At 41.8% G+C, this 22,311-nt stretch overlaps 3 protein-coding genes across 4 annotated transcripts in view; 2 read left to right on the top strand and 1 right to left on the bottom strand.

Annotated features, from left to right (window-relative positions):
* fam124a (family with sequence similarity 124 member A) overlaps window positions 1-4,649 on the top strand; it is a 40,859-nt gene extending 36,210 nt beyond the window's left edge. For both annotated transcript variants that reach the window (XM_033612687.2, XM_078174748.1), the window contains one exon: window positions 2,914-4,649. In XM_033612687.2, the coding sequence (XP_033468578.1) occupies window positions 2,914-3,717 (804 nt within the window). In that variant the 3' untranslated portion in view covers window positions 3,718-4,649. The remainder of the gene's footprint in view (window positions 1-2,913) is intronic.
* An 11,538-nt stretch (window positions 4,650-16,187) lies between these two features.
* Window positions 16,188-17,670, bottom strand: LOC117251813 (trace amine-associated receptor 9-like). Its single transcript, XM_033618371.2, has 2 exons — window positions 17,422-17,670; window positions 16,188-17,007 (listed from the first exon to the last, which is right to left on the bottom strand). The coding sequence occupies exons 1-2, from the start codon at window positions 17,580-17,582 to the stop codon at window positions 16,188-16,190; spliced, it is 981 nt and encodes a 326-aa protein (XP_033474262.2). The 5' UTR covers window positions 17,583-17,670.
* Window positions 17,671-20,813: 3,143 nt separating this feature from the next.
* On the top strand, window positions 20,814-21,920 carry LOC144466836 (uncharacterized). The gene has a single exon (XM_078174243.1). It carries the CDS (start codon window positions 21,006-21,008, stop codon window positions 21,918-21,920), a length of 915 nt encoding a protein of 304 aa, XP_078030369.1. The 5' UTR covers window positions 20,814-21,005.
* Window positions 21,921-22,311: the final 391 nt, after the last annotated feature.

Genomic DNA, 22,311 nt, shown 5'->3' with positions numbered 1-22,311 from the left:
GCTGAGGTGACAAAATCTAAAATGTAAAGTTTGTCTGTACAACTTCATCTTTAAAGATACTTTTATCATGTGTTTCAAAAGTTATGTGCGCACAGTTGTTGCGCACATGTAAGGAATTGTTAGTCATATTTCTCAGTTTTAGTCGAGCAAATAGTGACCATGGAAGATCCCCAGTCTTTGCCCAATCTAAGTGTGTGCCTAAACACTCTAGTCTTTTCAAAGTATTTTCAGTCTTCTCATGTACGGCAGGCATTAAGTGATGAATTGGGGGTCATACATCTGAAGTTGAAGGTGTATGCACTGTATGAATATTTGGTTTCAGCCCACCATGATCAGTAAGAATATTTATACTTAAGAATATATTTTTATTTAACTCTTGTTCTCAGAATATATTTTTATTTAACTCTTGTTCTCAGGAAACTTTGAGATTTGCTTCCATGATATTTATTGTTTTTTAACCTGAACATATGGAAAACTGAAAACTCTCCTCCATCCCAGTGTTCTTGGAAATAATTGCCTTGAGGCTGCTGAGTGGAAAGTTCTTGATTCTGCTTGTATTGTTTGGTTAGAAGGCCGGATGATGGAGCAGACATGAGAACAGAAACATGGAGAAACTATCAGCATGATGAGGAGGAGGGAGCGGCGCGTTTCAGTACTCACAGCGAAGGAAAACACAGACGAGAAAACTGAACTGACAGAGCGATGAAATGAATACTGCTGCAGCTGCCTCACATGTTAAAAACAGAGCTGACTTGTTAGTGGATGATGATGAGACTGGAGATTTGTGGTGTAGCAGCTTTTCTGAACAGCAGTCTGAGTTTTAAGAGACTTTGGTCGATAAATGGAGGTGTGATACACGTGAGACTTGTCTGGACTCTGATGAGTTCTCCAGCTGCTGCTGTGATTCATAAAGTGGCCTGGCTGAGAAAAGGGGGCCTGTGGGGGCTTTTTTAAACCCCGGGGTTCTCTTGTACCCCTTCCTCCTTTGCTTTGCAGTGCTGCATGTTGCGTGAAGAGTGCTTGGTTGCACGAGAGCCCTACAGGGAGAAGTTAATAGTCTTGAATATGCACCTCCTATTTTGTAACCCCTTTGACCTCAGATTTAACCACCTCTTTGGGACATGCGTGGGAGAGTTGCTATGCTGTTTTACCGCAGCAGTCCTCCAAACAAACAAAATATTCTGAATATACTGCGGTGGCAAAGGTCATGAAGGAACCGTCAAGCTCAGGTAGATTATGGTGTAATTGTAAGAAATTCGGCAGTATGAAACAACGAAATCTGCCAGCGGGGTGATCAGAAATCTTCAGCCAGACTTGTGGGAAATTGTGGACATGGATCTAAACGAGCTGAACCAAAGCCTTCACTGCAGCAGCACAACAACCATGAATGCAGCATTTCCTGTACATGAACTGGCATTTATAGGATAAGAATGTGATCTTCTAGGGCCAGTTGTGTGTGATATGATGGAGAGATCAGATAAGGCAAGAGACATGATCTAAAAGTAAAACATTGTTTATTTAGGTTATTTGTCACTGCAGTTAAAATTTTTATCAAAACTAATGATTCGTGAGTAATGACTCCTTATTCGTTATTAACATAAGATCTATGAAGGAGGCGGTCAAGCTAAAAGGTGAAGGACTCCAGAAGGTCATGGAAGTGAAAACAGTTGTAGGAAGAGTTTAGGAAAGCCACGCAGAGGGACAGTCAGCCTTTAAAGTTGTTCTGGCAGATTGTCAGATGACTCAGTCAGGAGGGGAAGACGGGGTTTATAGGCAGGAATAACTGGAGATGGAAGGAACTCCCCTCTGTGGGAAGGCTCAGGGAAAGCCCTGTCCATCTCTCTGCCAGAGGTGACGCAAGTTAAAAAACTGCAGTAACAAGGCACCAGGAGTGGATGAGATTCACCCTGAGATGTTGGAGGCTCTGGATATTTTTGGGCTTTCTTGGTAGATTATAAGATAGAGGAAACAATTATTACACACTTGATGGAAAAGAGTGTATTCTTGAAGGGTTTATTGCAAACAGAGGTTACCTGCCTTTGACTGGCGACTTGTACTTAAACACACTTTGTGCAAGTAGAAGTTGCTAGTGCAACTCAACCCAAATGCTACACCATGAACTTTTTGTTGTTGTTGTTTCATCAAGTTGCCTTTTATTGATAGTGCAGACAAAGTGACAGGAAAGGGGGGAGAGGAGAGAGTGGATAATGTGCAGCAAAGGGCCTGAGGTTGGAATCGTTGCAGGTAGGACACAGCTGTAGTATGTGTGGCACACTCTACCAGGTGAGCCACTGGGAGGCCCCGTGTGGTTAGGGTTAGGCACAAAACCCACTTAGTTCTGGTTAGGAAAAGATCAAGTGTTGGCTTTATATACCCAGTTTTTGGGTGGCACAGTCCCCAGAGGAAAAACAGCGATAACTAAAGAACAACTGGTTTTGTTTGTTGGTCTTGAGAAGTGGTCTGCAGCTCGGTAGGTGTCTTACCCAGGTGACATGGAATCCTCCATCCCCTTCACCTCCTGATGACAAAGTCAGTTCATAAACTACGTCACTTTAGAAACGCTGATATGATACATATAAAACATAAAAATGTAACATTCATGGTTTGCAGAAACGTACAAGGCCAACATTTTTTTTGGGCTGACCTCCGAATCACCACCTAATATTCCACTTTTCTCACAGAGTCAAACACTACTGATAATACTGTAACAAATAATAATAATGATCATCTTTGTGTTGCATATTATGCATGAATTGTGCACCACTACTACTAAAATTTATTCTACAAAAGACAAAGTTTCTGACTTTTTGAGTTGTCTTTTTTGGTGTGTAACTGGACTACAACTTCTGATAAAGTTTCATACAAATCCTGCTGTATATAATCCCGTTTATTTTTCCTTCTCATCCTGCTCAGGTCCAAGGTGCACACTTCAGACACCAACAGGATCCCTGCTACATCCATTCATCCTCTGTCACCCAGTCAGCCTCGGCTCCATCCACCTTCACCCGCAGCTCCGCCTCCTACAGGAACCGTCGTCACCACCACCGGGCGATGTCCCGTTCCAGAGTCCAGACCGCCCACAGCTCCCAAACTCTGGTCTGTGAGGAGCCGGAGGAGCAGGACCAGTGGCCTGACCAGCACCACCCGGACACCTGGAGGTCCCAGTGGAGGGGCCACCGGTCTGGCTCCCTCTTCTCTCTCCCCAACCTGGGCTCAGGCAGCTCCCGCTCCACCTGCTCCTCTCCTGGACCATCTCCCAGCCCCCACCATCACAGGAGCTCCTCCCTCATCCCGCCCTTCCGCCTCAACTTGGACGCTCTGATCGGGGCGGAGGAGACAGATGTGGACACGGGGAACAAAGTGAACCCAAGCAGCACTGTGGACCTCACAGTGGTGTCTGCGTACATCAAATCCAGCCTGCCACAGACTCGGCCGTTATCGGCGCCACCAGAAGACGTCGGCCCATCCCTCTCTCCCGGCATCCCAGAGAACACCTACAGGGCCACCACACTGGGACGGCTTCCGAACAGCTTTACCACCAGTGGCACTCCCTCCACCTTGTTTGGGTCACGTATCCACAGCACCAGTGTGAACACAAGTGCTGCTCCGTCTCTGAGTGACGTTTCTTTAAACCAGTCCGACAGCTGCAGCGTTATCAGTGCTCCAGTTCAAGAGGCAGACAAGGAGGAAGAAGATGACCAAGAATTCTACATCTGATCTGTAACAAGCTGAGAGGACTTAACTATGGCCAGTCATGACTCAACTCTGCCCCCTGGTGTTTGAAAGTAGAACTAAAATTACAGTGACAGAATGAACTGGAGCACCAACTGTATGTGATCTACATGTATTTGTGAATGTTGCTTTCTTTGCTTGTAGATTTCAGCTTTATAAATGTCAAGTTATATAAAGTAAATATTACACATTTAAAAAGGACCAATCACAGAACTGTGTATATGCACTATTCAATAAATGTTTCTCCATCATGTGTGCTTCACTCAGCAACATTAAGGCAACTCTGACCTTGATTGTCCATTTTATCTTAAATTATTTTTTCAAACTGGTTTTATGATTTGAGCATCAATTTAATTTATTTATTAAAGATATCCAAACCTCAAGGGAAAAGCATCAGGTTGTACCACAAACAGAAGTGGATTAGCAAGGTATGATGAGTCTAAAAGGTGGCTCTCTTAAGGTGGCCAAATTGCCATGGTAATGAACCGTGCACACAGGGTGGGACCAGTTGTGTTTATTTTTTTTTTGTTCAAGTTTTGGCTTGACATTGGCTAAAAAGTGCTTTTCACTAATTAGCTCCTTTGGAAACGGCGTGACTGTACAGACAATAGTCAGTCTATGATTTTTTACAGATACTCAGCTAAGGGGAATATGTTAGAAATGCAAACTTCTTGAGCTGTAACGTGACACCAAATTGTGCTTACTGTATCACGTGTTTTGCAACAGGAACCTGGAGTCTTCAGCCCCTTTCCCGCTGGACAAAATACCCACTAACATCTGGCTTTTGTATTCAATGGGAAAGGTTACATACTTCATTTACTCTTGCAAAAAATGACTCTGCAGTAGTCAGACTAACCATAACCATATGTGTTTATATATGGGGTAGGGCTTATATTGGGTCTTAATCAAATAAACCAATAAATAAAATCACTATATAAGGCCTGTGAGTGTTAGGTGATCATTTGACGAGCTAAACTCTTGCATGAAAAAACAAAAGCAGTTCAGATGCAGGTGACCCAGTGTTAAGGGGTTCTTTAATGTTCCCTCCACTGAAGTCTTAAGATGCACAAAATCCCCTCAAACAGCAAAAGACAGCATTGAATTCTCAAACAGGCCTGGAGACCAGAGTTTCTGTTTGCTAACATGAAGTCTGCATTCAAACAAGGAAGAGTCAGAATGTCCTGGGTGTACCTGTTCTCAGCTCTCTTCAGCCCTCAGAGAGTGCAGCGTCACACCCTGATTGGCCCACTGTGGAAATGCACCAAGCTGCTCTCCATTCTTTATCAGTAGTCAGTACCCACACCTGCACAACAGGTGGCCTGAGTTACCCTCCAATCAGCTCCAGAGAGCTGTGACCTTCAGGTAAAATAAAACAAAAAAGGGAAATGACAGGTACCAAATAAAAAGGGACTGCGATCATCAGATGGTTTGAGTCCTTTCAGACTGACCGATAACAGTGTGTCAGAGTATAAACAGTAGAGTCCTCCCCCATTATCACTGATGCTGAGGCTCCACAGGGGAGCAGTATTTCCTCAGTTTTATTTACTCTTTATGCAGTGCAGTGCAGTGCAGAAGCAGCACATCTGATCATGTCACTGTTAAATCTGCTGATGTTACGGCAGCAGTGGGTTTGATTCAAGATGATGATGAAACCAGCGATTGTTGGTGGGTACATCAGTTTATTGGTTGGTGTTGGTCCAGTTTTCTACACCAAGAAAACCAAATTAATCGTCTTTGACTTTAGGACAGTTAAGCAAACCCTACGACCAACAAATGTAGATCCATGGGGAAGGTACTGAAGTGAAGGATGACTGCAAATATTTGGAAACAAGATGGACTTTTAACACAGATTTATGAGACAGATTTGTAGCGTCTATATTTCATGCACAAGCTGAGACAGTACAGAGTAGACAGACATATATTGGCATGGCTAGAATACTTGACAGGCCTACTGGGCACAAGCCCCCGGGGCACAAAATGTCAAAGGGTCCCCTGGTCTCTGCTCTAAAAATGTCAGTCAAATTAGCACATACTGACCGCACAGAGAATCAAAATGACCGCAAGGAGACACAAAATGATCAAAAAAGACAAGATTATCTCAAGAGACCCAAAAAACTATATGAAGACACAAAATAACATCAAGGAGACACGAAATGACCTCACAGAGACAAAAAATGACCAAAAAAGCCACACATTTGCGTCATGAGACCGAAACAGACCATGAAAAGGTACAAAACAACTGCAAGGAGATGCAAAATGACCTCAAGAGACCAAAACCACAAAAAGGCGGCGGGGACTGTGGGTGGCTTGCATGTGGAGGATTTTTTTATTTTATTTATTTTTTGCCTTTCCCTGATATCTTCCTACTCCAGCGTTATGCCATGAGAATATATATATCATATTCTGTTAAATCATTTTGCTTGTGTCAGCGTCCTCCTGCTCATGACTCCCTGATTACTGTGAAAATGATTTTGTTTTTTATGAAACACAGACAATATCGTGTGTGTCTGTGTCACAGATTTCTGCATCATCACATGTTCTGGTTCAGGTCCGTCAGAATCAGAATTTCTCCTGACATTTTTATTTTTGTCAGCCGGGATCACCCTCTCTGGTGTGATGAAGAGTTTTACCAAAATAAATGAATAAAATAAACTGTAAACTGCTTAAATGCTTAAAAAAATAAGTAGAGGATTTTTGTAGAATTAGAAATATTTTGGTAATGATAAAAGTATTTCTTTGGTTTGCAGTGGAACAAAAGAAAAGCACCTCTCAAGAGCAGATGTCACAAAGTGCTTCACAATCAAAGACAAAAGAGCAAATATATGACAGAAAAGCTGACATAAAGAAATCTTATGTAACACAGAAATCCTAAAATGTACTGGACAATATTATTGGCACATTTTAGTGGTTTAAAGGCACAGTGGGAGTCCAAGCAGGTGATTTTCCTTTTAATCTGTAATTAAACCCAGCTGTGTTGAGTGACAGCTGTGTATAATCTGAAAATCAGTCGACCTGTTCAAATAGAGAAGAGCTGAGTCACTCTGATTCTTTACATCAGTCTGTGAAACATGGATGACATGCAGAGACGACAGAACAGCAAAGACTAGTCAGAGGAAGTCAAACAAAATATATAAGCAAAGACATTCTGACAGACAGCAGAACGCTACTTCAGACTTGAATCTTCTCATTTTCACAGAATAAAATGTCACCATGAAGTCAGAGGTTAATGGCAGGACAGAAAACACCTCTGAATGTGGCTGTAAGAGAAAAGTTGACTCAAGAAAACCTGACAGTTCATCAGAACATAATGCCTCCTTGTCCCTCTGTCACCATGAGTCATTGGCCTGCTTCACAGTGCATGCTGCTCTCTGCTGGCCATGATGAGTATCATTTTAGTAACTTAGCAGAGACAGAAGACATTTAAAACAACCAAAATAAATTTTTTGAGACAATCACAGAAACTAATGCATCCTAACACAAATTCTGAGCATAAAGCTACAGTTAAATATCCAGGAGGCCACAAGAAATGCACAGTCCATTTTCACTTCTGTTGTCACTATGAGGGGTTTCTTCCTGTCTGTGTTTGTCAGCTTGGCTCACTCTCTCCTCTGGGTTGAATAAAGTTTTCAGATCACATCACAGTCATTTTCTTAAAGAATTAAATATGTTAAAGCCACAGTATGCAGGAATTTCTCCCATCTAACATTGAAATCATATATTGCATTCAAATGGATAGCGCACTCTAGCTCCTCACTGTTTCAAATGTGTTAAACTATGGTAGCTGCTGTGTACCAAAAAGCTGTGATAACATTGATGAAACCATGTCATCCAATACTTCATGGAGTATTCATTCAGGCTCCTACACACAGATGGGCAAAAATACATCAAAATGTATTTTGATAGGCTACAAAATACATTTTGATGTATTTTGTATCAAAATACATTTATTTGAGGGGTATTTTGTATCAAAATAAAATACAAAATACTGGTGCCAGAAAATGTATCAGAATTAAATGCATGTATTTTGTATTTTCAAATACATTAAATACTTTTTTCTTTTTCTTTTTAGCAGCAACCCGCAACTCTATAGGTCACTCTGTCAGTCAGTCGGTCGGTCGGTTGGTCGGTCCACAAAGCTTTTCGTGCACTCTAGCTCCTCACTGTTTCAAATGTGTATTAAACTATGGTAGCTGCTGTGTACCAAAAAGCTGTGATAACATTGATGAAACCATGTCATCCGATACTTCATGGAGTATTCATTCAGGCTCCTACACACAGATGGGCAAAAATACATCAAAATGTATTTTGATAGGCTACAAAATACATTTTGATGTATTTTGTATCAAAATACAAAATACCCCTCAAATGTATCAAAATAAAATACAAAATACTGGTGCCAGAAAATGTATCAGAATTAAATGCATGTATTTTGTATTTTCAAATACATTAAATACTTTTTTCTTTTTCTTTTTAGCAGCAACCCACAACTCTATAGGTCACTCTGTCTGTCGGTCGGTCGGTTGGTCGGTCCACAAAGCTTTTCGTGAATAACTCAAAGTCCTTGACCAAAAATGCTCAAAATTTGCATACTGCAACTAGAGACCATGAGTAACTATACCAGAAAGAATACCCACGATTCGTCCATAGGTGGCGCTATACTAACCGATTCAAATCTTTTTGTGAATAACTCAAAGTCCTTGACCAAAAACATCAAGCCAGTTGACATCTGTCACACTCAGATAAAATATTTACCTTGACAGACAATCTGAACTTGGAAGACATGAGCAGCAAGGTAGTCCACTGGTAGTGTGGGTCCATCCACGTGAGCAGCATGCTTGGCAAGTCTAGTCTAGCTGTGCTGTGAACTGTCCACCAATGGCTACTGTAGCTATTTCACTTGTTTGCTGTCTAACTTGGAGCCTTTGGAGCCCTGTGGTTAACTGTTTCAAATGAGAGGAAAAAAAGCTAGGGACATGTAGGCTACCCTAAAATATTATTTATTGATTTAGATTCAGACAACTTTATTGATCCCACATGAGGCAGTTCATTTGTAGCATACTCATCCCAAGCATCAACCACAACGACATAAAATTTCCTATGTTATGCACAGTCCAGTAAAACAGACCATTAGGTCATTGGACGGCCAACAGCCCATTGGTCCGACATCCCGTTGTTCCGATATGTGATTATACTAGGCTATACTGTATTTGTGTACCATAGAGGATCAGCAAACGCAACAAAAGTAGGCTACTGGTCGAGATACAAGTGCCATAGAGAGAAGAGAGTGAAACACCATAACCTCTTGTTATTAACTCTGGGGTCGGTGCTGAACGGCTCCCGGCGGGCGTATTTCTACCTTGATGGTGCCCCGCGACTGGCTCTGGGTCAACTGAGAAAGGCTTGAGGCGAAGCAGGCTCACAGCTTATGTGTTTGCCACTTTCTTTTTCATTTTAACCCACACCATGATCTTTTCCTGACCCTAACCAAGTGGTTTTTGTGCCTAAACCTAACCAGACCTTAACCACAGGGCATCATGATGATTTCAGAACAATGGGTTTAATATGGTCGGAACAATGGGATGTCGAACCAATGAGCAGTTCCCGGTCATTGAAGGCAAGGCAAGGCAATTTTATTTATATAGCACCATTCATACACAAGGCAATTCAATGTGCTTTACAAGAGAAATACGTTAAGATAAAACATTAAAGGAACAATAGATCATTAAAAAGAAAAGCTAAAAGCAAGAAAAACAGTGCAGAAAATGCATTTAAAAGCAAACATAATGCAAAAGCAACAGCAGACAGATATAAAAACAATAGCTACAGATTATCCTAGCAAGTTACATATCTAGTTCACTGGTAAGCTGCAGTAAATAATAATGTTTTAAGCCCTGATTTAAATGAGTTGACAGTTTCAGCCGACCTCAGATATTCTGGAAGTTTGTTCCACAGGCAGGGAGCATAGAAACTAAAGGCTGCTTCACCTTGTTTGGTTTTGATCCTGGGAACACTGAGTAAACCTGTTCCAGATGATCTGAGGGGTCTGGATGCTTCATAACGTACAAGTATATCAGAGATGTATTTAGGCCCGAGACCATTTAGTGCTTTATAGACAAGTAACAAGATTTTAAAGTCTATCCTTTGACACACAGGAAGCCAGTGCAGTGATTTAAGCACTGGTGTAATGTGCTCCACTCTCTTGGTGTTGGTGAGGACTCTGGCAGCAGCGTTCTGGACGAGCTGCAGTTGTCTGATTGATTGATTGATTTTTTACTCAGGCCTGTGAAGACACTGTTACAACAGTCCAGCCTGCTGAAAATGAAAGCATGAACAAGTTTTTCTGTATCTGGTTTAGACAGAAATTCTTTTATTCTTGCTATGTTTTTAAGGTGGTAGTAGGCTGATTTAGTAATTGTCTTAATGTGACTATTGAAATTTAGGTCTGAGTTCAGAACTACACCAAGATTTCTGGCTTGATTTGTAGGTTTTAGTGTCATGGCGTCAAGGTGAGCACTGACTATTGATCTTTGTTCTTTGGGGCCAAAAACAACTATCTCAGTTTTGTCTGTGTTTAGTTGTAATTCTGGCACATCCACATATTGATTTCGTCAATGCACTTATTTAGCAGATGTAGGGGACTGTAGTCATCTGGTGACACTGTTATGTAAAGTTGTGTCATCTGCATAAGTATGTTATGATATTCCATAATCTGAGCAAGAGGGAGCATATAGATGAACAGAAGAGGCCCAAGAATGGACCCTTGAGGAACTCCACATGTAATTTTTGTTCGCGCAGATTCATAATTGCCAAGTGACACAAAGAAATCCCTGTCTTGTAAATAAGATTTAAACCAATTTAGCACAGTGCCAGAAAGTCCCACAAACTTTTCTAGTCTGTCGAGCAGTATGTTATGGTCAACTGTGTCGAATGCAGCACTGAGGTCCAGTAATACCAGAACCGAAATTTTTGATGCATCACTGCTCAGATGAATGTCATTTTAAACTTTTACAAGTGCAGTCTCAGTGCTGTGATGTGCTCAAAATCCAGACTGAAAGGCATCAAAGGAATTGTTTTGCTCCAAGAAGGTGTTAAGTTGCTGAAAAACAACCTTTTCAATGATCTTTCCTAAAAATGGTAGGTTTGATATGGACCTGTAGTTATTTATTACTGAGGCATCCAGATTAGGCTTTTTTAAGAGGTTTAATGACTGCAGTCTTCAGGGCCGTTGGGAAAAGGCCTGACTGAAGAGAACAGTTGACTATCTGTAGTATATCTGATGCTATGCAGTTAAAACATCTTTAAAAAAAGCTTGTAGGCAGAGTGTCAAGGCAGCAGGTAGTGGACCTAAGGTTTCTAACTATGTCAGTCAAAGTAGCATAATTTAATGGGTGAAAAAGTGTCAAATTAACTGGAGTAGTCTTATGAGGCACAGGTGAAATAACCACTGTGTTGGAGTTACAGACTGTCTGTCTTATTTATATTTATATATATATATATATATATATATATATATATATATATATATATATATATATATATATATATATATATATATATATATATATATATATATATATATATATATATATATATATATATATATATATATATATATATATATATATATATATATATATATATATATATATATATATATATATATATATATATATATATATATATATATATATAAGCAATTGTCATAATATTTGTAGCATCACTAGTCTCTCCTGTGAGATGCAGCCTGTTTTCAGCCTTGTCATGATGCATTTTCCAGCTGGCCCAAGAGGATTTTTTAAAGAATTTTGGCTTAAGAAGTCACCCGACAAAGGAAGACTCTTTCAGTTTATCACAAATATTAGCATTAAATCATCATTTTAAGGGTACATGGTTTTCACTGGGCAGGAAGGGTTTGAAATATGTTACATACAGCATTTCATGCAACTTCAACTTACAGTTGAAGTTGCATGAAATCCTCAAATGTCTACGTTAGCACTTGAGTAAATATACATTTCACCACAAGGTAAGAGCCTTATACTGTGTTTTGTGTGTGTTTGTTTTCAGAATGAGACAGAGATGGGCTGTGAGAGCTCTGAAATTATCCAGCCAGGTTTGGATGATGTTGTTCCACCAGATCACGAGACTCCAGCATCATCCACTCTTCTAGTAAGATGTCAGTCAGCACACTGTACTTCTTGAAGATGACCCAGCACTCTGGCCAGAACAGCTGTCTGATAGTGCACGCTGCTCAATAGTGCAGAGAGGACCACTTCAGGTGAAGGACAGGATCTTCCCAAGACATGAAGATGGGCGCAGATTTACTAGCAGCAATTACTACATGCAAATGACAAATGGAGAACAGATATGCAGATCATGGCTTGTCTACAGTGAAAAGAAGGACCGTGTTATGTTTTTGCTGCCGCCTGTTTGGAAACAGAGAAAGGAGCAATCAGCTGAGTGAGGATGGGTTTAATGATTGGAAAAATCTTTCAGCCCACCTGAGACAGCATGAAAAGTCAGCTGAGCACATTGCAAATATGGATGCTTGGCGCAACCTATCGCAGAAACTCCAGACACACGGCTATTTTGGTTCACCTGATCTGGTGAACCAAAATCTTCTTTCTCTTGAAGTAAATCGCTGGAAAGAGGTACTGACAAGATTGATTGCAATCGTTAACCATCTGGCAGAGCGCAATCTAGCATTTCGTGGCCACTCTGACAGGCTGTTTGAGCCTGGAAATGGAAATTTCCTTGGGCAAGTTCAACTCATGGCTCAGTTTCACCCAATTATGAGAGAGCATCTGAGGAGAAGTCAGGCCAAAGAGCTAAGTGACAATTACTTGAGCAAACACATTCAAAATGAACTCATCTCCCTTGTAGCAAAGTGCACAATTGATGCAATTGTGGAGAAAGTAAAGAAAGCTAAATATTATGCTGTTATCATGGACTGCACTCCAGACCTCAGTCACAATGAGCAGCTTTCAGTGGTACTACGGATTGTGAATTGTGAAACCTCAAAAGGTATCTCCATTCATGAGCACTTTGTTGGTTTTCTTCAGGCACTTGACACAACAGGAAAAGGGTTATGTGAGTCATTTTTAGGGCACCTAGAAACACTAGGTTTGGACCTCTCCAACTGCTGTGGCCAGTCTTATGACAACAGCAGTAACATGCAGGGTAAAAAGCAGGGGGTCCAAAAGAGAGTGTTAGAACTAAACAGCAAGGCTTTGTGTGTTCCCTGTGGAAGCCACACTTTGAACCTTGTTGTTGGGGATGCTGCCAAGTCATCTGTGACATCCATCAGCTTCTTTGGTCTGCTACAGCGACTCTACACTCTGTTCAGCTCCTCAGTTCACCGCTGGTCCATTCTCACAGAGCACGTCAAGAATTTCACACTGAAGGCATTGTCAACAACCAGATGGGAGTCCAGGGTTGAAGCTATCAAAGCTGTTTGCTACCAGCTTCCTGAAATTGTGGAGGCATTGACTGCTCTAAAGGAATATGCCATGGAGAAAAGGGATGCAGAAGTTGTTTCAACAGCTGGGAAGCATCTGCAAGGAGGTGCAGAGGTGGCCTTTTGTGGTAAGTACCATTGTATGGTACAATGTGTTGTTCCAGATAAATAAAGCCAGCAAGACCCTGCAGAGCCAGAAGGTTTGTATTGAAACAGTCAGGAAAGAAATCAGGGCAGTGACAGAATTCCTTCAGGAATTTCGGGATGATGGGTTCAACACTGCCAAAACAGAGGCCAGGGAAATAGCAGAGAAGCTTGAGGTAGAGATGAGCTGGCCAGAGGTGCGTCAGAGAAGAACAACCCAACAGTGTGAGTATGAAGGCAAAGAGCAAACTCAGTCAACTGCAGAAGAGATCTACAAAAGAGAATTTTTCTTGTCTCTTATTGATAAAGCTCTTATTACTTTAAAGGAAAGATTTTCACACATGGAAACCTTCTATGAGCTGTATGGATTTCTCTACTCCACTGACGTCATGAGAAGCACTGAGAAGGAAGGGAAGCTGGATGAATGCTGCCACAGACTGGAGCAGAGATTTGATGATGTTGATGCAGAGGACCTGAAACTTGAGGTAAAGGGAACAGTTAGATCCTTCCCCACAAATATCTCAACACCATCTGAGATGCTTGATTATATCTATAAGGAGAATATCTTAGACCTATATCCAAATATGAGTATAGCACTGAGACTTCTGCTCACTCTCCCTGTGACAGTGGCCTCAGGTGAGAGAAGTTTCTCGAAACTGAAGCTCATTAAAACATATCTGAGGTCAACAATGTCACAGGAGAGGCTGTCTGCACTCGCTGTTCTCTCCATCGAGCAAGAAGTCAGGAAGTCAGTGGATATGGATCTCCTCATTGCAAGATTTGCTGAGGCCAAGGATCGCAAAATAAGATTTTAGGGACAAAAGGGAGAAAATACAAAGACTACAAGAAAAAGGGACAAAAGAAAACATGGAGAGGGAGACAACAAGAAGGGACAGGAATATGTGTAAAAGGGACAGGAAGAGGAAAAAAAGACAAGGACAAAAGGGAGAGAAATACAAAGACTATGAGAAAAAGACAGGAAGAGAAAAAGAAAAAAGAGAGGAATGTGAGTTAAAGGGACAGGAAGAGAAAAAAGACAAGGACAAAAGGGAGAGAAATACAAAGACTATGAGAAAAAGACAGGAAGAGAAAAAGAAAAAAGAAAAAGGAGAGGAAGACAACCAGTAAAAGGGACAGAAGAAAACAATGGAGATGAAGACAACAAGAAAAAGGGACAGGAAGATGTGTAAAAGGGACAGGAAGAGAAAAAGAAAAAGAGAGGGATATGAGTAAAAGGGACAGAAGAAGAAGAAAAAAGACAAGGACAAAAGGGAGAGAAATACAAAGACTACGAGAAAAAGACAGGAAGAGAAAAAGAAAAGAGAGATTAATATGAGTAAAAGGGACAGGAAGAGAGGGACAAAAGGTAAAACAAATAATACATGTGTATTCTGTTAAAATGTATGTATCTGTATAATTGACCTGTTGTTTTGTGTGTTGTCTTCTCATTTCAGCACCACAACATAGAGGACAGCTGCTGCTGCTGCTGCTGCCCAAATTTGAGCTGTGTAAAGGTAAATCATCTGTCACACATATACAGTTATGAAATAACAACTTATATAGTGAAATCAATTCTATGTATGTGATCCATTCTAAGTATTCTATCAGAGAACCTGCTGGTAAAAAATAATACTGTTAAAATGTATGTATCTGTATAATTGACCTGTTGTTTTGTGTGTTGTCTTCTCATTTCAGAGGGCCCCATGCCTGCCTTTGCCTTGGGCCCCAAATTTCCTAAATCCGCCACTGCTTAAAACTCCCATGTGTTGGATTTAGGATATCTTGGCAGACATGGAATATAATGTTTTCTTTTAGGGCTGCTCCCTAATAGTCGACCAAATGTTAGTCTACCAGAGAGGTCATTTGAATTCACTGGTCACTTAGTCACAGGAAAAGCTGTGCCTTGTCAGAATAAATCCAAACCTATATGACTAGACCATGTGTGAATCTAATCTGAAAGGACAGACACAGGAAGTGTCCACGTTCAGCAGTCAGACAGGAGTCAGGTTAATTTCCTGGGCTGGTACCTGCGGTTATTCCACAGGCTAGTTAATAACATGTCGGGCAGGAAATCCAAAGTGTCGAAAGCCCTATTTTCTTCAGTGTATTATCACCTTTTTGTGAATAAGCTGTTCATTTAGTGAGCACATCCGTGGCTACAAAGATCTTCATGTTGCACCAACATGTTTCTACAGTAGCCCAGAAGGGACAAACCAAACACTGACTCTAGATAGGGACATTTGCATTTCTGCATTGGCTGCTGTAGTTAGCCCCTCCACAATGTGCAGTGTCAAAAAAAGCCTGACTTGTAATGTGAAGCTGCTTTATTCAGTGTTTTACTGTCTTAAACAGATGAGCAGGTGGTGGGCAAACATGGGCGGAGAAACACTGATTTGTTATATGAAACTGTTTTTTATTTAGTGTTTTTATTGAATTTATTTTTATTTTTTTATCCATCGTGAATCACCAGGTCCGTTTTGTTATAGAGAGGAGAGACATCTGTGGATAAAATCAACAAATCATCTAGTGCTTTAGACACTCACTGTGTGCTCCTGTGTTATGCTTTTGTTCTAATCTTAATGCATGAACTGTAGTGTATTCTGTATTTGTTTAGTTTGTCATCTCAGTGGGATCTACACATTTGCTCCAAAGGGTGGGTGGACGGACGGACGGATGGATGGCAGGCAAACTGGGAAATTCTTGTGTCACAGCAGGAAGTAATCAAACAGTATGTGGACATTAGAATATAGAAATATAAAATATATACAAAAATGAGAAGTGTAATGAAGATTTCAACATAAATAATTTCCACATCAAAGGGAGAGAATAGTTTTAGTCTCTCTGTCACAGTCTGTCTCTACACTATGTTAGCCTCAGAGGAGCCAGGCTTCAGTATCTGAAGTGTTACAGTGTGTTTAATAGCTTTCCTGAACCAGGGGTAGAAAAAGGCATAGATCACAGGGTTTAGACAGGAATTAAAGTACATTAGCCAAATCTGACTGGCTGCAGTTGTCACTGCTACCAAGTTGTTCTCAGCTGCAATGGTGAAACAATAATAAGGAGAGAAGCACACAAGAAACACAACTACAACAACACCAAGAGTTCTGACTGCTTTCATCTCAGATTTCTTAGCAGTTATTTTCTTTGAACGTTGTGCTGTGACAGCTGTAATGTGGGAGCGCATGGCACGAGCCTGAGTCACAGCTACTACAAACACTCTCATATACAAAACTATGATGACAAGAATGGGAGCAAAAAAGGTCACAACAAGGTCAACAGCTCCATCAATATAATTAACTACAATTACACACTCTCCATAACAGGAGTTATACCTGCCTGGCTGTTTCAATAAATCCCTCAGCATCCAACTGCTGTGAACAGCAGAAAATATCCAACACAGACAAATGCAGCATTGAACTCTTTTCACAGTGACTTTGGTGGAGTAAAACATGGGGTCACAAATAGCAATGTAGCGGTCAACTGATATGAGAACCATGTTTCCTACTGAAACACAGACAGAGATATAACCTATAAAGTAGGTTATGGCACATATTAAATCTCCCAAAACCCAACAACCTCGATAGAGGAGGATATCAGCTGGCATCTGCAAGAAACCCACAAGGAAGTCAGCAACAGCCAGAGAGAGTAGGAGAAGGTTGGTGGTGGTGTGGAGCTGCCTGAAACGAGAAGATAAAAACACTAAATACAGTCATATCTATGTGTAGAAATAGGAGTTATTAGCAGTTATGATACTAGGAGTATGAATTGTCCTATAACAATGAGGCCTAAATACAGCACAGTATTGCAAATGTAAGAGCATTTGCAAATAACCAGTATGCAGTAATGAAACAAGAGAACATTACTCTTATGCACTACTTATGAACATGAGGAGAAGGTTAGTGGATGTGCAGCAGCCTGAAATGTGTGAAATCATCACTAATTGTTTCAGTAACACATCTCAACAGCACCATAATCAAAGTTATCATCAGCTTAAATGTGACATCATGCTGCAGAGCTCAAAGCCATTTCTTCATGCAACTGTAACCAAAGAATAAACACTTTGTAAGCCAAGCAGAAAAGTGTATCTCTGCCTGAAGTGGGAGATAGAGGTGATGACCAGCAGGTTAAGAACCATAGTGAGCAGAGTGATGCAGGACAGCACACTGAGAGTGACTGTGGCCTCCAAGTGAGGGCGACTTGTCTTCCTGCAGGAGGTGTTGACCTGGGGAAAGCAGAGTTCATCCTCCTCCATGGCCACTGACAAATGGCTTTGATCAGAAAGCTGCCAGAGCTCAGCAGGTCCTCCTGTCTCTCTGATGTGCAGCTGATTTGTCTCTGTCCACTCCTCCCATATGCAAATTCCATCTATTCAGTAGGCCAAAGGTGACTACGTGACATCACACTCTGGCTCATGGTACACCTCAAGGTAGTCAACCAGAGTAAATACATGCTGTTTTATGGGCCTTATGATGCAATGATTTGATGTGCCAAACTTGAGTGTGAGTTGTCACACAACATCTCATTGAAAACTATGTTGTCAAAACTAAAAACAGCAAAACAAAATAAACATAACACATGGTTTAAAAGAATAAAGTAAAGCTGCCAGCTTTATACTCCCCAACAGCCACTGTTCGTTTAGCAGCTACTTTGTTTATGGATGTCCCCACAGTACATGAATGCGCCACAGCACAACTTGAATACAGTATGACTATGACTCATCACCATAATGCAGAGGAAAAAAAAAAACATCAACACAATTATATAGAAACCCCCAAGTTACCAAAAAACACAAAACAAACAAAAGAAATACGATTAAATGAGTTCATACACACACTCTAATGAGCCTGTCAGAATAAGAGCTACGTTTTCCTTTAAATGTGGAAAACTACGACACGTTATTAGTCAACAACCTTTTTTCCATCACAACCTGGACAATGCTGAACTAAAAATAGATCTTGATGTATTGAGACCTATTACTACTCTACTTGAGACCAACTGAACGTCCCTCTCCATAGCCTCCTCGAACTCCTCACTCATCCAAGTTTTTGCTTTTGAGGTCCGCAACAGCTGCAGCCCCTCTGGACAACTGGTACCTGTCTACTGCTTCAGGAGACCCCTGAGCCGACCAAGCCTGAAAGGCTTCATTCTTACGCCTGAGGGCCTCCTTTAATGCTGTTGTCCACCAGAAAGTTCATAGGTTGTCACCACAACAGGCAGCAACTACCTTCTGACCACAACTTTTAGCAGCTGCCTCCAAAATGGAGACTTTGAACATAGTCCACTGGGATTTCATATCCCAAACTCCCCAGCATGCATGAAAAATTCTTCTGGAGGTGGGAGTTGAAGACCTCTCGGACAGGGGGCTCAGCCAGAAGTTCCCAGTTTACCCCCAGTGCACGTTTGGGTTTACAAGGCCTGTCCGGCAGCCTCCCCTGCCATCTGATCCAACGCACCACCAGGTGGTAATCAGTTGACGGCTCTGCTCCGCTCTTTACCAAATGTCATTGACATATGGGCCACAGACCTGGGGCCGTATTTACAAACATTTTGAGAATACTCTCAGATAGCTTCTAACCTAGTCTAAAAAATTCTAGCAAGGAGTCCTCAGCTGTATCCTGGCAGCAGCCTTAGCAGTGTCCCGGTACATAGCATTAGCAGCCGGCTCCTCCTCAGCTGTATCCTGGCAGCAGCGTTAGCAGCAGAGAAGCTGGACTTGCTCGAACGGTCCGCTGGAAAACCGAAGATCAAGTACGCGGCGACGCGGCCCTGCCACGGCAGCCGCCCGTGGGCAAACAAATCAGTCTCCAGCGTGCCGCTGTCCAGCAACCTCGAATCTGTAGGGGAGGGGGGGTGGACACGACTCGCGGCAGTATTTTGAATTTGAGTGCAGTAACCGTTTTGGCCACATTCTTACATACAGCGCCTTTAAGAAACTCTTAAGCCTCTTAAAAGTCCTCCTTCCTACTCCTAACAGTTTTTTGCCTTTAGAAGCTGTCTTGAGGGCTAAGATGCTTTGTGAATAACTTAACAAGGCCTTGTCTTAATTCTCATAAAACACAATTTTCTTAGAATTTTGCCAATTAGAGCAACTCTTTTTACCAGGGCACTTTGTTAATGGGGTCCCTGATGCCATGGCTACAAAGTTTAGCTTTGATTTTTGGCCCAGGGTGTTTTGGTACCAAGTACACTTATGAACCACCCTATGTTCAAACGTGGTGGTGGATATGGTCAATGCATGACTAGCACAAACGATGAGTATTCCCACATTGACACTGACCATAAGAATAATGTTTGGATTTTGAAATGGAGATAGTTCCCCTATACGGAATGGAACCCACTGAGCTGTGTATGGCACTTTACAAATTCAATAGTGTCTTTCTTTAACTGGGCTGCCAGATCCTGGCTGAGGGCCAAGAACTTTGTGAGATCTCTGACCACAGACATTCTGACCCCAAAGAAAATGGGTGGCCAGCATTGGAACTGTAGTGTGTTTCCCTTGATTTGTGTGGAACCACCTGAGTGTTTTTGGTCTTTCTGAAACAAAGCCCTGATGTAGGCTAGCGAGCAGCTGGCCTAATCTGCTTGCACACTGTATTATAGTGCCTACTGCACATTTGGCCCAAACATTTGACCTGAAACCACTGAAAGGGCATAGAGGGTGTGACAGCATTCCTCTGACAGAAGGGACCGCATTAGCCAATCCTGGTGGTGTGCCAGTGTCACTATTGAAATCAACTCTCCAAGCTCCTTAGAGATGAAATCAAAAGGCTGAAGGGTTGTATCACTGAGGGTCTGGGCTGAGGAGTCTGCACCAGATTCCTACAGGGTCTGAGACAGAGCTGTGGTAAGGGAAAATTATTAATATGCTCCGTGCAGTCTGCCTTGTTATGTCCTTCTCAAGGAGATTGTCTGTCAGCTGATGCTGAGGATGGGGATAGTAGGCATCAGGTCTAAGAGCCTCAAAGAGACAACGGTAAGTTGGGGCCACATAGTGTAGACCAGAGCTACCTGCTGAAAACAGCACTTGAGGGAGATTCATCCTGCCCCAATTGTTCTGAAGCCAGAGAGAGAAAGCTGTACACAAACATATTCAGGTTTAACAATGTTGTCCTTGTTTGTTATTATATGTTTGTTTGTTTTGGTGTGTGCCTGTTGTCCAAATTGCTGCCTTCACCATGGCCAGACTCTACCCACCGTCATAACCCTGGGAAAACCATCAGAGGCTCTGGAGGCTGTCTCTGTCCTCATCTTGGCATACTTCCACCTTTATTCTGTAAACACACTGCAGAAGGCTGCAGCTGATGGTATATCATTTTGACAAGGTGAGTGCCTTGTGGCAGAGGTAACCACTGTGGTAGGCCCCTATTAACAAGCAGGAAACTGAGCAGGAGCTCAGAAAGAATGAAATTGAACATTCTGAATAATTTCTTTATTAAATAAATAGCTTTAGCGTGAACTGCTGACGTGCTGATGTATTGCAGTAAGCGAGTTGTGTCATTTCCGCTGTTTCTGTGACAGCGTCTCTGTGCTGCTCTAGTGAATTCTACTAGCCTGCTTTCTCACTTCAGTTGCTTTAACGTCTACTTCAAGTCTTAACCCACACTGGTTCTGTTTAAGCACTTATAGCTCTCCTCCTTTCAACGACTTTCTCGCTAATCTCTTAGCTGTTGTTTGCATGTTACTAGCCTTGGTAGCTACATTAGCCTTACAGTTAGCGATGGCTTCTCCCTCTGCTCTTTCTTGCTCGGTGTGCCAAATGTTCAGTTATGCCTCTGCCTCCTTTAGCGACAGTGGTAATTGTAATAAGTGTAGCTTATTTGCTGCGTTGGAGGCGAGGCTTAGTGAATTAGAAGCGCGGCTCCACACCATGGAAAACCATTCAGTAGCTGCGGTAGTTAGCCAGCCCCCTGTAGCTGGTGCAGAGCCACATAGCATAGCCTTAGCCTCTCCTAGCGGTCCTCCGGTAACGCCTGTTCAGCCAGGAGGTTGGGTAACCATTCGCCAGAGGCATAGCTCCAAGCCGAAGCCCACGGCTCACCACCAGCCTGTTCACGTTTCCAACCGCTTTTCCCCACTCAGCGACACACCCACTGAGGATAAAACTCTGGTTATTGGCAGCTCTATTCTGAGGAACGTGAAGTTAGCAACACCAGCGGCCATAGTCAAATGCATCCCTGGGGCCAGAGCGGGCGATATTGAATCAAATTTAAAACTGCTGGCTAAAGCTAAACGTAGATTCAGTAAGATTGTTATTCACGTTGGCGGCAATGACACCCGGTTACGCCAATCGGAGGTCACTAAAATTAATATTGCCTCGGTGTGTGAATATGCAAAAATGATGTCGGACTCCGTAGTTTTCTCTGGACCCCTCCCAAATCTGACCACTGATGACATGTTTAGCCACATGTCATCATTTAATTGCTGGCTGTCCAGGTGGTGTCCAGCAAACGATGTGGGTTTCGTTAATCATTGGCAAACTTTCTGGGGAAAACCTGGTCTTATTAGGAGAGACGGCATTCATCCCACTTTGGATGGAGCTGCTCTCATTTCTAGGAATCTGGCAAATTTTATTGGTAATTTAAATCCCTGACAACCCAGAGTTGAGATCAGGACTCAGAGTCGCAGTCCTAAACGCCTCTTTGAGCTTCTAGTTCAGTTACCCATCCATAGTTTTCATAGTTTTATACAAACGGTGTCTGTCCCCCGACCACCTAAATTATTTAAATCTAAAATTAAACAAAGAGGAGTTGTGCATAACAACCTCATAAAAATTAAAACCTCTTCTGTGACAGAAAGACAAAACAGGAGAATTAAATGCGGACTGTTAAATATCAGGTCTCTATCGTCTAAAGCAGTATTTAGTAAACGAATTAATATCAGATAATCGTATTGATTTACTCAGTCTTACTGAAACCTGGCTGTGTCAAGATGAATATGTTAGTCTAAATGAGTCCACTCCTCCCAGTCATAATACCCACATT

This window comes from Epinephelus lanceolatus, chromosome 14 (assembly GCF_041903045.1).
Source record: "Epinephelus lanceolatus isolate andai-2023 chromosome 14, ASM4190304v1, whole genome shotgun sequence".
NCBI lineage: Eukaryota > Metazoa > Chordata > Actinopteri > Perciformes > Serranidae > Epinephelus > Epinephelus lanceolatus.
Note: the sequence above shows the minus strand (reverse complement) of the source record. Positions and strands in the feature narration are given on the sequence as shown.

Bases quoted from the DNA above. Each gene is read 5' to 3' on its own strand.
- LOC117251813 (XM_033618371.2), bottom strand. From the start codon at position 17,582: ATGGAGGAGGATGAACTCTGCTTTCCCCAGGTCAACACCTCCTGCAGG. The intron at 17,008-17,421 runs GCAGAGATACAC...TTCTCGTTTCAG, and splicing joins ACCTCTATCTCCCACTTCAG to GCAGCTCCACACCACCACCA.
- LOC144466836 (XM_078174243.1), top strand. From the start codon at position 21,006: ATGTTACTAGCCTTGGTAGCTACATTAGCCTTACAGTTAGCGATGGCT.